This window comes from Calonectris borealis, chromosome 16 (genome assembly GCF_964195595.1).
Source record: "Calonectris borealis chromosome 16, bCalBor7.hap1.2, whole genome shotgun sequence".
Classification (NCBI taxonomy): Eukaryota; Metazoa; Chordata; class Aves; order Procellariiformes; family Procellariidae; genus Calonectris; species Calonectris borealis.
In genome coordinates this window covers 6,087,089-6,100,530 of record NC_134327.1, presented here as the reverse complement: position 1 = coordinate 6,100,530, position 13,442 = coordinate 6,087,089, and the positions used below count along the sequence as shown (strand labels likewise).

At 40.5% G+C, this 13,442-nt stretch overlaps 2 protein-coding genes across 10 annotated transcripts in view; both read left to right on the top strand.

Annotated features, from left to right (window-relative positions):
- Positions 1-6,829, top strand: part of ZC3H7A (zinc finger CCCH-type containing 7A) — a 30,972-nt gene extending 24,143 nt beyond the window's left edge. Inside the window, exons 17-23 of one of the 2 annotated variants that reach the window (XR_012676089.1) lie at positions 202-278; positions 836-969; positions 1,338-1,443; positions 1,952-2,060; positions 2,934-3,083; positions 3,437-3,600; positions 4,935-6,829. Coding sequence is in view for 1 of the 2 variants with exons in the window: in XM_075165000.1 (XP_075021101.1) it covers positions 202-278; positions 836-969; positions 1,338-1,443; positions 1,952-2,060; positions 2,950-3,083; positions 3,437-3,600; positions 4,935-5,124 (914 nt within the window). In the remaining variant the exon portion in view is untranslated. The remainder of the gene's footprint in view (positions 1-201; positions 279-835; positions 970-1,337; positions 1,444-1,951; positions 2,061-2,933; positions 3,084-3,436; positions 3,601-4,934) is intronic. The other variant, XM_075165000.1, reaches the window with a different exon arrangement.
- A 561-nt stretch (positions 6,830-7,390) lies between these two features.
- The window catches only part of TXNDC11 (thioredoxin domain containing 11), a 38,228-nt gene continuing 32,176 nt past the window's right edge, over positions 7,391-13,442 (top strand). For 2 of the 8 annotated variants that reach the window (XM_075164988.1, XM_075164987.1), the window contains exons 1-4: positions 7,394-7,657; positions 11,726-11,800; positions 12,089-12,305; positions 13,058-13,155. In XM_075164988.1, the coding sequence (XP_075021089.1) occupies positions 7,512-7,657; positions 11,726-11,800; positions 12,089-12,305; positions 13,058-13,155 (536 nt within the window). In that variant the 5' untranslated portion in view covers positions 7,394-7,511. Of the gene's footprint in view, positions 7,658-8,134; positions 8,205-11,725; positions 11,801-12,088; positions 12,306-13,057; positions 13,156-13,442 lie in introns of those variants that run through there. The other 6 variants (XM_075164991.1, XM_075164994.1, XM_075164989.1 and 3 more) reach the window with 6 other exon arrangements.

The following is a 13,442-nucleotide window of genomic DNA, read 5'->3' as shown; positions in this document are numbered from 1 at the left end:
TTCTTAAATATATATATATATGTGTGTGTGTGTGTATGGATGTAAATGTATATCCACACCCACACATGAGTGTGTGTATATGTATACAATATTTAAAAAGAAAAATAGATAAAAGCTTTGGGGCTTCAGTAGCATTCCAGTTGGAGCATGTCTGTAATTCTATACATAAGTGCTCAGGAACTTTTTTTCTTTCCTTTACAGATATTTCACATGATACTATTGTTCAAGAATCAAAGAAATACTGGCAGAACATGGAAGCTAGTGCACATGGATCACAGGTATTTTTGTTTTTCCATTAAACTAATTCTACAGTAACTTTGGTGATAATTCTTTTTCTATGTCTGTGTATAATGTAGCTTATTTCAGAAATTACTTTTTTAATGCTCTCTTCAAGTAATCTCTTTCACTGTAGGCTTTCTTCAGCTTGTTCCATTTACGCTAAAATGCTTGCTTTGCTTCTATGCAATTCCTTTTCTGCTTTGCTTATTCTGTCATAGGTGGAACATAAAAGCTAAATATAATTCCAAAGTCAGCTGCCATAGGGCCATTAATTATCTTTTCAATATTTAGGACTTTTATGTGTTTAGTTTGTATATATTATCACAACTTCTGGGTAGATATACCTAAATCAGAAATAAGTTGAATAAAAATGCATTTGTTAAGAAATGTCTAATTTGAAATTACAAGCTGAACTATTACAAGGCCATGCAGTGTAACATCTGCTTCTGGACATGCGTTGTAAACTTCTGTCGTAGGGGGTAATTTATAATTATGTATGGATTTCTTTGCAGATACAAAATACCTTTTATTGTTGTTGGTTTTTTTTTGGCTTAAGATCCTTGGGAACCAAGTGAAATATGGATCACTTAATTTGAAGATGAAGTTTGTTTGTGGTCAGTGCTGGAGAAATGGTCAAGTTAATGAGCCAGACAGAAACAAAAAATACTGTAGTGCAAAGGCAAGACACCCGTAAGTAAGACCAAACAGTGAGAATTTTAGCTTTTTGTCAGCCATTTAAAAACTCTTTTGGGAAACTTCGTTACTGCTTAGGAAAGAGTCACAGAAGGAATTAAAAAAAATATATTGAAGCAGAACACAGTCATCTCTTTGTAGTATGTTAATAGTTGGTAATGAGAAACACTTTGGTGGCTGTTTGTTTTGGTTTTTTTTTTTTAATTACCAGTTACGGTAAAGTTTCAGTAGAATTTAGGAAAACCTCAAATATATGGTGAAAGCTTTATAAAGAACCTTTCTGGGCTTTCCTGGTTCTGCTTCTGTGTACACAATGTGTCTTTTTTTAATAGTATTTTCTTTCATTGAATGCATCTGTTTTTTAGATGGACCAAAGATCGCCGTGTGGTGCTAGTAATGTCTAATGAACGTAAGAAGTGGATGACCATTCGTCCTCTTCCCGCAAAGAAACAAGTGCCTCTGCAATTTGATGTATGTTAACCTAAAACTGTTTTAGTTGAGAAAATAGGGTAACTGGAAAATACTAGTAATTGGGCTGATTTCATCAGTTCTGCAGAAATTCCCATGGGAGTTGGTGGGAATACGTTTATAGTGTTTCTGCAGAGTTCAGCCTTAGAAAAGCACTGATCTCGCATGTTATTACTGAAGCCCTTTCTCATCAGTGGAAGTTAGTAACTTTTTAAGTGATTTAACTAAGTTCTTACTATTTCCAGTAAATATTTCAGAAATAGTTTAAACATATCTGTGTTCTGGTAGTCTGATAGCAGGCAAAAAGCAGTCATAGTATTTGCTTCCAGCAGTTTGCTTTTTCTAACTACAATATATGAGTTTTTTGTAAAATATACATTATTTTATTTTTCATGTGATATAAGTGTCTGTTTGGGAGGGGAAACACTAGCCAAGACTGAAAAAAAAATTTTTCTACTATCATCCATTTAACTTTATATTCATAAGGATTTTTTTTTAATTCACGTTCCAGTTGTGCAATCATATTGCTTCAGGCAAGAAATGTCAGTATGATGGAAACTGCTCATTTGCTCACAGTCCTGAGGAAAGAGAGATGTGGACCTATATGAAGGAGAACAGCAGTAAGTAGAAGCGTAACTCTAACATGTTGTAAATCTAACTGTTCTGGTTTTCATTCTTGTTCCGCAATTCCTTTTTAATCCACTTTCTTTCACTGTCTTTTGTAGTAAACCTTGCAAGTGCCTTTTTTTTTTAATTTGAATAAGCCCAGACTGGGTATTCAAAACCAATATTAAATAAAAATAGCTATATTATGTATTTGTTGCTTGATGTGGTTTTTAACAATAAAGTAGTTTGTATCAATTTTTTTTAGATGCCTTAGAAATAGTATATTGATCCATGCAGCAATATTGTTTGGTATTTATACTCTGTGTTGCCATGTGCACATACTAGGATTCTGTTGATAACATATGGGGGCAAGCTATTTGTGGAAGAATTCCTCCTGCCCGCCAAGTGTATTTACTGGGAATTACTATTCACTTTCTGTTGTTGACTTGTTATCCCATTAGAGTGTCACTAGGGAGAAATAATCGAAAATGGGAAGTAATAAATGACATAAATGATAGTATCATGGTTTGCAAGAAAGCACGCTAAATTTACCAAGAACTGTAGCACACTTTATATTAGTACTTCGAAAGTCAGATTTGATACGCAGCGGCACAGTTGTTATCTAGTGGCACAGTTGTTACCTGTGCTTTGGGTGTCTGTTCAGAAACGTGTAACATCTTACTTTCCCCTGGATAGTCAGACATGGGTCTTGGTAAGTAGCCAGAGATTCATATTGCTCTTGGCTCTTATCTCTAAACTGTGTAACTGTCTCCATTGTGTCCTTTTTTTTCTTCTTACAATAGGTGGGGACTGAATTATGCTTGCAAACTCAGTCATTTATCTAGTATTCTCAAACTCTTGCCTTAATTGCTAATTACTTATTTTAGCTTCTGCTCTCATTAGTTCAAGACTTGGAGCAGTTGTATGACATATGGCTAAAAAGTCAAAAACCAGAAAAAGGAGATGATACAGCTGCTCAGGCAAACAAAGAAAATGGGAAGCAAATTCACATGCCAACTGACTACGCTGAAGTTACAGTAAGTAATCATAGGTATAATTCTAAATTCAAACGTGTTTTTTTGTTGTTTTGGGTTTTTTTTCCCAGTCAGTAACATAAATTGTTGTCCTTATTTTCTTGGTGCTTCCTTAGATCATAGCTAGCTACACTAAATGCAAACTTTAACTGACACTCTAAAGCAGTTCTTCTGAATCCTTTCAAAGCCAGTGGAGATCATAAACTTCAGGTGATTGTTTAAATAACTAAATCTGTTTAGGTAAACAACAATTTACAGACCAACATAAAGAAAACATTCAAAATGTATTAGGAGCAGTTCCTGTGCTTACAGTATTGAATTCTCAATGTTTTGTTTACAAATTCCCTGTAAAACAGGTGGATTTTCACTGTTGGATGTGTGGGAAGAACTGTAATAGTGAGAAGCAATGGCAGGGTCACATTTCTTCTGAAAAGCATAAAGAGAAGGTTTTCCACACTGAGGACGATCAAAACTGCTGGCAGTATCGCTTTCCAACTGGATATTTTAGCATTTGTGATAGGTATGTGGTTTTTAAGATGTCAAAAATGCTGAAAAATGACAGTTCATACTGTAAATAATTAAGGTGGTTATTAGTTTTGACAGACAATGTTTCTAGTATTTCTTGCTTTGCATACATCTTTCAACAAGAAATCAAGTAATTAACAGTATTTTAACACGTACTGTTAGAACTCGGGGAGTGACAAGGTGCCTAATTGTGGAACCAAATTAATTGCTTGTGTGATGTTTATAAAGGGTTGCAAGTTTATTGCACCTGCGTGAAATATTGTTGGTATTATTACAAGTTTACTTACGCATCTACATATTAATTACCTGTGGAACACAAGAACAGTACCTAGCTGGACAGTGATAGTGGAGCTTTAAGGCAAGTAGAAATGTTGTTAGCGTCAAACCAACTTTGTTAAAAGTGAGTGTTATTGGACGTCGTTTACGAACGTGTGGAAGAGAACTTCCAAGACCTGTTTGTTTTCCCCAGCATTGGTTGTATGTTTTGCTGCTTCCTTTAATTATTAAATGCAGCCTGTTTACCTGACTGCAGTAGATTTTTTGTAAATCTGTTGAAAGGTCTTTCCACTTTTGGAATCTTTTTGGAAGGCTAAAAACTTTGGAATCTGCATTCTGGAGTTAAAGATTCAATTCACTGGTACGGATACCTTTGTTACTCCATTTCAAGTTAAAAGATTTTGAATGCCTTAGAGATCTTGAGAAATTGCACAGCATATAAAGCAAGTTGTTTTTTGTTTGCAGTCTTTGCATGGAAGCTTACATGCCCACTTTACTAAATTTTTAAGTAACGTCCTAAACGTATTTGATGTTTTGAACACTAACAGACCTCGGATATGCAGTATAAAGTGAATACGAACTGGCATGCTTACAACTTAATACAAAAATACTAGGATAAAATAGATTCTTAAGTCATACTGAGTACTTAAAAACCAAATTAGTTAACAAAGGGTAATTAGTTGGAATTTTTAACAGTAGTAGTTCTTTAGCTCAGTAAGTTAAATGATAAGGTATTCATTCCCCTGATAATTTGACTTGATGAAATTAAAGGTTTCAAGTGTTAAATGACTCAGTACTAAGTAGGAGCATGAAGAACAGAAAGAAAAGAGCCATCTCTTGTCCTTTATAAATACTTGACAGCTGGGAAAGAAAAATACCATCAAATGCTAAACAGAGTTAGTATCATCTTACTTAAGAAGTAAAGTCTCCCAGTTTTTTTTTTTGTCCTTAATATTTTAGTGTATTTGAAAAACATGACCAGAAGAAAATACCTAGATACAATAGCGATCATGCTAATTCTATGAAAACACTATTTGAAATCTGTCTTAACAGATATATGGCTGGTACTTGCACTGAAGGAAACAACTGTAAATTTGCCCATGGAAATGCTGAACTCCATGAGTGGGAAGAACGAAGACAAGTTTTAAGAATGAAGCTCAGCAAAGCAAGAAAAGACCACTTGATTGCTCCCAGTGATAATGACTTTGGAAAATATAGTTTTTTGTTTAAAGATTTAAACTAATACCGAGATGACACATAAATGTTATCAGCTGGAAGCATAAACCAGAAAATTTGACAATAATCAAAAGCATGTGACAGAAAAGCTGCAGGTTTTCTGCTTTTATTGGCATATATTGTTCCTCCTGAACAGCAAAATATAGTAGATTTAGGGGGATTGAGCAGACCTGTCTATGCTCTCATGAAACAGAGTGGTGATTAAAAAAATCTGAAGTATTACGTGCTTACTCACCTTCTGTTGGACAGAAAGTTAGGAAATAGAAGGGGGGGAAGAGAGGTTATAATATCTAGGAAGCCCCCTAGTATCAGTCCTTCAGTTGAAAAACTTTAAGGTATCAAGGTATTACAAAACAGAGTGTTACGGGCTAAGAAGAAAATGATGGATGAAAATTCTTCAGATCTTTTAATGGAGAGGATTTGTTTAAAACAAAAGTTTGCTACTTATCTATATGTAGGTTGCTAAAAAGGATTTTCTTATTAAAGATTTTAAACAAAATAACCATTTAACTACAATATATGTTGAATGGGTATTTTTTCTCTATTTGTATGTTTCATTATAATTTACTGAAAAAGGATCTTGGGAGGAAAAAACGTATTAATTTTTGAAAATGAAGTAGTTAAAATTCTGTTTCTTGGTCTTTGCTGTTTAAATGATGATTTTGAAAGATTACACTTGTATGTCAGTATTGTGTATTATTGTATGGACTAATGTTGCCTGTAATAAAGAGAACTTTACACAAAGCTGTTTTCTGCATGTAGCCTCTCAGGATTGAGATTTTGTAAAAACAAACAAACAATGATTTGCCTATTAGCAAAAGCTTGAGCACCTGTAGCTAAAAATTTAGAAGTTGGTATTTGTATCTCCAGCTGCTTGTTTGCAGTTTTCTGTATTGTCATTAGCTCATCGCATCACTAAAATAACAAAAATGGCCAACTAACTTGCAAAGTAGACAAGCATTTTGGAGCTATGCGGTGCTGGGACGTATTTTCAGCCTTCTGATGTGGGCATGAACTACCACCTCAGCTGCAAGGTGGATGGTACTTCAAACGGCATTTCCTGCAGACCACAGGAAATGGAAAACCATTCATGGGCTGAGGTGGCTTCTGACTGATGAGTCTTTTGGCTTTACAGTCGCTGGAGCTTCTGTTGTGTTTTGGCTTCTCTGCAGATCGTGCTTTCAGCTTTCTTTGTGTGTTGACTTAATTCCTTTTTTTTCTTTTTTTTTCTTTTTTTTTTTTTTTAACTAAGCTTTCAGTCATTCATTCAAAATAGCTAAAGCTAGGGCGTTTTTTTTTTCTCCCAGGACTTGCTTCTCCCTCCTCTCGAGAGTATTTTTGTCTGTTATTGCCTGATCTTATATAATTAGAAGAGCTTTAAGAATGACTTCAGTAGTTTGAATGTAGTCATTGGCCATATATTGTGTATGTAAAAAGTGTTGAACCAAAGTTCAGTGATACCCATACACGTGACAAGCCTGGATGCTGTGTCCCTTTGACTTCACAATATAAAAGCACAATGAATACTAAAAGACCACCTTATGCTTCAGCCATAGCTAGGGGAATTGGCGAAGTAACTGTTCCTTACAGGGGCTGAAGTACATTTGAATACGATGTACAGTATGCATACAAATTTAGCTTGGTGCTTGAAATACCACCTGCTGCAATGCTGATTTTTTACATTGTTTGTAATAAACTGAGCTTGAAATAGAGTACTATGGACACTGTTATTTCTGTGACAAAACCTGATTGTATCGTGTGCCTTTCTGAATTGTTTTCTTAATTTTATGCTTTCATTGTTTAATGTAAGTGCTCTGTAAATTACTGGAACTAATTCTAGACAAAACTAAACATGAAATCCTTGTTCTGTAAGGACGGTGTGAAATCTTTACTGACTGCAGTGTGGGGGCTGTTGGGGAATACCTGCCGGAGGGGGTCGGTCCTCGCCGAAACGGAGGAGTTACTGGGCATTATTTACTCACTGATCCCGGATGTCCTGCACCGGTAGCAGCCGGCGAACAAAATAATTGTGAACGTTTTTCCTGAGGCCGCGGGCAGGACGGGGAGCGAGCGAGGGCTGCCGGCCTCACGGCGCTCCCCGCCCCGCCGCGGCCTCTCCCGCCGCCCAGCCCGGTCCCCTGGCGGGACCCGCTGCGCCCTCGCCTCCCCGCGAGTCCCCTCTGCCGCCGAGGGACCGCCCCCCGGCTCCCCCTGCCCCGGCCGGGCCCGGCCGCCTGTGCGCCTGCTCGGGGCGGCGCGACGTGGCGGCGGCGGGTTCGCCGGCGGAGAGGGCCGCCCCGCCCGCCCCGGCGCGGCTGACAGGCGGGCGGTAGGAGACGTGTGCGAGCGGGAGCGGCCCGGTGGCCCGCACCCCTCCCCGCCTCGGCCGGGGTGATGTCGTTATGCGGCGGCTCCGGCCCCGCGGCTGCCCCTCGGCTGCGGCCTCGCGCCGCCCAGATGGCGCGGCGGCCCGAGCTGCTGTGCGGCGCTGCCATCGTGCTGGGCTGCGCCTTCCTCGTCGCCCTCAAAGTCACCTGCAGGTGATGGCGGGGGGGGCGGCTTCGGGGGAGCGGGCGGGGGCCGGCGGACCCGGGGCACGCGGGGCCCGGCCGGGGGAAGCGGCCGCCCGCCGCTCTTCTGGAGGCGGCGCGTGCCCCGGAGGCCTGGCGCAGAGCCGCCTGCGGGCGTGCCGGGGCGGGCGGCCGGGGGGGCCCTCCCGGGGCGCCGCTCCTCGTGCCCGCTCTGGCCGCGCGTCTCCCTGCGCTCTATGGTCGGGCTCCGTGAGGCGCCGCGCGGGGCCGGGTCGTGTAGGAACGGCTCTTCCCGGGGTAGGTGACAGACATCTTCCTCCGGGCCCCATGACATGCGATCCCCATGGCAACGACGGCCGTTCCCGTGTCGCGGGTGAACACCGTCGCCGGCTCAGCGGTGTGGCGGCGGGGGGACTCGGGGCCCAGTGACCCGCGCCGGGCAGGGGCTGGCGGGGCGGGGGCAGGCCCCGCTCCCCGCGTTAATACACGGGTGAGGAAGAAGCGACGGTATTTTTAAGACACATATGGCCTCGCCGGGGGGCGTCGGGGTGTGGCGGTAGGTACGCGGATGCACACCGCCTGGGGGACAGGCGCTTTGTTGAGAAAACTGTTTTCCTCATCTCCAGAGAACGACTCGTACCTGGCGTTGCCGCAGCAGGACTGAGGGGGCTCAGGGCTGAAACCCTTTCCTCAGCGCGCTCGGCCGGCTGCGTCGGCGTGGGGGTACAAAGTGGAGGGAAACAGGTCTCTTCTGGCTCATGCGTTAGTGTCGACCCCCCCGTTACCTGCACCTGCTTCAGACAGAAAGATGCTTTGCGTTTTTTTTCCCCCGGTCTGGTGGTGCTCCTCTTGGGAGCTGGAACTTTCTTCATTGCAAAATGAACCTCTTTGGTTCCTGTTTGCCGAGAGCCTGGTATACGTGGGGTCGTGAACCAGATGATGTTTGCAGCTGGAAGTGTGGGGAGAGTTGGGTGATGTGCAGTAGGCACGTAAATGCCGTGCAGCTGGGCAGCTCGTTTCTGGAGCCTAAACTGGGATCTGAATGTTCTGGACGGGTTTTAGGTCAAGGTGACTGTTAGGTGTTTCAAGTCTTATATTAACTTATAAGTCTTATATTAACTTAAGAACATCTACTGCATCTGGGGTTTAATTTTGGGAGTGGGAGAAGGCTACAAGGATGTGATTACTTCCCTATTCTGCAGAATCTGACAAATTCGTATTCCAAGAAACACTTGATTCACAGGTAATGCTTCTGAAAAATATAGAGGCCTTCTTTTCTCACCTGTCCACAGGGGATGTATTATTTGAATTGGAGTGAATTTTAAGTCTGTGAATGAGTTGCTCTGTGAGCAGCAGTGCCTCTGTTCCAGTAGTCTGTATCTCACAGTGACCAGATAATTTAGATGAAAGTGTAAAGCTCTTGCCATATTCCAGAATGTATGGTGAAGGATTTCTGATCTTAATCACCTCCCTGTTTTACTGTCCATTACTAAAAAAATAATTTTTTTTCCACACTTACAATGATGCATCTGTTCTCTTCCTGCTCTCCTTTATTTCAAACCTGCATGTTCCTTTCATTTTACTGCTAGCTGTGTTTGAAAGCTCACAAATGGAATGTGCTTGGAATGTGCTTCTTGCCACCCTGTACTCTGTACAGGAAGACAGGAAGTTTGATCAGAGGGGTTTGGCTTTTCAGATTGTAGTTAAATAGACAAACTAATATCAGAAAAGTATTCCCTCTTCTACTGCTGTCAGAAGCATGGAATATTCAAGTGTAAAAATTCCACGTGCAATTTGGAGGATGGTGAATTGCACATGTTAACTATGACCACAGTACATAGTTTCTCATCACACATTAGTATGGTTTGTAAACAAGTCTCAGCACCAGAGTGCAGTTACTACCACTATGCTTACAACATGTAACTTTGGAGACCAATGGATAAAAAGTATGGAAAGGGAAAATTCCTCTACTACAAGGCAATCCGTTAGTGGGGTTTGAGGTATTGCAGGTTTATAGTGGCTCAAGGAATAGCCAAATGAAACCTGATGTAACGTGTTATTATAGAAAGCCTGTGGTTTAGAACCTGAATTATTTCTGGCACTATGCAAATGTCTTTTGAGACAACCCCACTCTAGGGACCTTGCAGTCAAAGGGGCTGGTCCTACAGGCACTTGCATGTGCTTTCCTTTATTACCAGGTTGTTCTGTTGAAATGAGTTTAAGTTTTTATAGGCTCTGTGCAGCAGGTAGATAACACAATCAGTTTTTTAATAAACAGTATGCGATTATTATTTTTGTATAATCATTTATTATGTAATCCTCAGTTTACACTTGTACAATTTCTAGGGGTTCAGAGCACTATTCTCTTTGTAAACCTGGGAATTGCGTAAAAGTACTCTGTTATGCATTTGGTATTGCAGAGGGAGACACTACTGAGCAAATCAGCTTAAGAACCTGGTAGCTCTTGATTTATTGTGTTTTCGTTTTTAATAAGAGGGTTTTGTTCATATTTAATGGTAGCCATGTAGTTCCTGACTCATTCATGTCATGGGACTTCTGTTGATCTGTTTTACACTTTTTTGCAATTTAGAGCCCATTTCATATCTCATTTTTAAGGCTTACGCTGTAACTCTTGAACCAATTGTCCACTTTCAGTTTAATTCAGTAGAGGAAGCAGAGGTTTTAAACATATTTAGGTTGTCCATTTTCACTAAAGAGGAGAAATTCTAGTTAACATCTCTGAAGGAATATGTGTTAGTGCGAGATCAACACTTAGCTGCCGTGTTTCACTTTCAGCAGCTGATCAGCACGTGCGTGCTGACCTGTGAGTTAGAGCCGTAGCGCATCAGTGTTGTGTCCTGTCCAGCTGGCAGTTAGAAATCACGGGAAGAAGCCAGCGGTTTGGATAAGCGCGGGGTGCAGGAATGGGAGGGAACCAGAGGTGGCGGTTGTGAGGTGACGCAGGAACCCCAGGGTTGGGGAAGGAGGTGCTGGGTTACTGACTGGGGGAGAAGGGAAGGTCCAAAGGTAGAAGTCCACAGAAGAAACTAGATTTTTGGCCATCTGTGTGAAAACATAATTTTGTGAGTCATGGAATTAATGAACTGTAGACACAAGGAACCAGTTAATATTTTCAAAATTCTGGATTTTGAAGCAAATATTGTCCCCTACATATGAATTAAGAATTTCCCTAACTTTTAGAAAATATCCTGGAGTGATTCTTAAACGTTGAGCTTTAAGTGTATACTTTGTAACCTGGAAAGGAGAGAAGAGCGGTGGCTTTTCTGGGTCTGTATTGTAAAAACAAAGGTACTTCTTACAAACCAGAATGATTGTAATGTTTGAAAATGCGGCAGCGTTGTTAGGGGGTTGCTTAACGTATGAGTTTGACAGTGTTTTTATCACAATTACTAAAATTGTAACCTGAGGAGGATCAAATATCAGGTAAAAAGATTTTTGTATTAGCTTTTTATTGTGATACAAGGTAAAGGAATGCACAGTCTTTCCTAAAACTTCCTGTCACATAAGGAACCATGGCAAAATTGAGCATTACAGTGGTGCGGTCCAGTTTTTAATCTGACTTGCTCTAGTGTACATGTAGCTAGTGGAAAATTTTGGAGTTAAGAGAATTTAAATAGAGAATACAATCATTCACTTGCATTTAAGGCCGTTTATACCATAACAACTTCTGAACACCTTGGAAATGTTGAGTTCTGGATTGTTTGATTGCTGACTTGATAGAAAATGGTTTCCTGAGTATTTGGTTTATGTTCTTGGTATTGCTGGTCAAACTAATTTCTTTTAAGAAACTTAATCTGTCATAATCTCTTTAAATTGAGACTCTCTATTTGTTGATATTGGCCTTACATTGAAGAGGAAATGTGCCGTGAACAGTTTGCGGTCCCTGCGCTCATCAGTAAAATAAACTGACAGGCGTTTACATGTTTTTTCCTAATACAGTATAAAAGAATAAAAGTGTAGAATACTTTAAAGCAAAGCGTAAGGCAGGGTAATAGTCTCTGTTTATATAAACATCACATCATAAAACTTTATGACCAGTGTCTCTTCTCTTATCAGGGTGCTGTTACCTAAAGTACAAGTGTTAAAAGAGGATGAGGCCAGGGAAGAAATCCAAAGAAATCACTCTTCCTGGTAATTTTATGCTGTATAGCAACCAGCAATGAGTGTGAGCTAACATACCCATAAACATAGTGCATGGTATCACAGCGTGACTTTCTAAAGCTTGTTAAGGGTGATCTTTAGATTTTTATGGTATTTCATGAAACTAACTCAGATAATGTAAGTTGTAGTCATTTGCATCAGTTTCTAAAGTTTTGTCATTGCATGACCTTTGCTAAGATTAAAAATTAGGCCTTTGGGCACACCTTTTTAACTACTGCTGTACAGTCTCAACAACCACTCTTAATTTCTTTCCTGCAGCCGAGCAAAAGATGTAACAATGCCAGCGAAGCTTCCAGTGAATTTTTTCTCCACGAGATCTCCAGTCATTGATCTTTTTCGGGGACAATTAGACTATGCAGATCACCTTCGTCAGGATTCAGACATTGTGCTATATTTCTTCTATGCGCCATGGTGTGGCCAGTCCATTGCAGCAAGAGAAGAAATAGAACGTGTGGCCAGCAGATTGTCAGACCAGGTAACTCCAGAGAAGAACGAATCTTAAACATGACCTGATAGCTTTTTAGTCTCCAAGCCGATGCTAATTTCTGTCACCCCATGGGAACCAGTAGGACCTGAATGCTCACATTTTAGGGTAACTCAGCCAGCCGTCTTAATTTAACTTCACATACAGAGTGTTAGAATAAATGGAGAAAACTTGTGATTCCTGCTGAGTTGTCTGTTATTTCTGCTCCTGAATGGGGAACTCTGCAAGTTTCTTCTTGTAAAGTGTTCTCAGATTTATTCACCTGCCTTCAGACAGAAATTACAGGGAGTTTGCTTCCAGTTCCAGGATCCTTGGAGACACTGGTAACCATGGAAGATTGCAGCCATAGCGCTGCCTGCTAGCAGTTGGTTACCTGTGAACACTTCACAGGTACAGCTGTCCTAAACCTCCGCTTGTTGAGCTCCTCTCTGCAGAAGTAATTAACACGGATTATGACTAAGTTAGTAAATTTGAAGGATTTAGATTAAGAAGCTTAAAAATTAAAAAGAAAAGTGACCAAAAGGATTGCTGTTGCAAAATGACAACAACAACAAAAAATTAAAAATAATAATAATTAAAAAAAAAAAAGTCTTGTGTGATAGGATTAAGAGGAACAGATATGGAATACTGAGTTGAGAAGACACTGAAAATAGCAGATGGAATGGATTGGAAAAAATACATGCTAGATAAAGAAGGTCACAGTAATGTACTTTGTTAGCTGTGAATTTTTACCTGCTTTGCAGGTGCTGTTTGTGGCTGTAAATTGCTGGTGGAACCAGGGGAAATGCAGGAAGCAGAAGCATTTCTTTTATTTTCCTGTGATACACTTATACCACCGGAGGTAAGATTTCATACGTACAGTCTGGGGTTTTTATTGTTGTTTTGGGAAACAGATATTGTATAAAATGTTGCATTTTGAAAATGTTATATTTTCTATATAGTAAATAGCTATAGTAAATAGCTGTGGAGGAGGAGATTCTGGGTGAAGCTTGTCCTGTATGCTACTTAGGTGTCAAGAAGGGCTGTAAATGTCAGTTAAATGACATGCTGCGCAGTTCTTCATCCTTAAGGAAATTTTCTTTTGCCTGTGCATCTATCTCCTGGCAGTTCTGCCTCCAATGAAGAGTA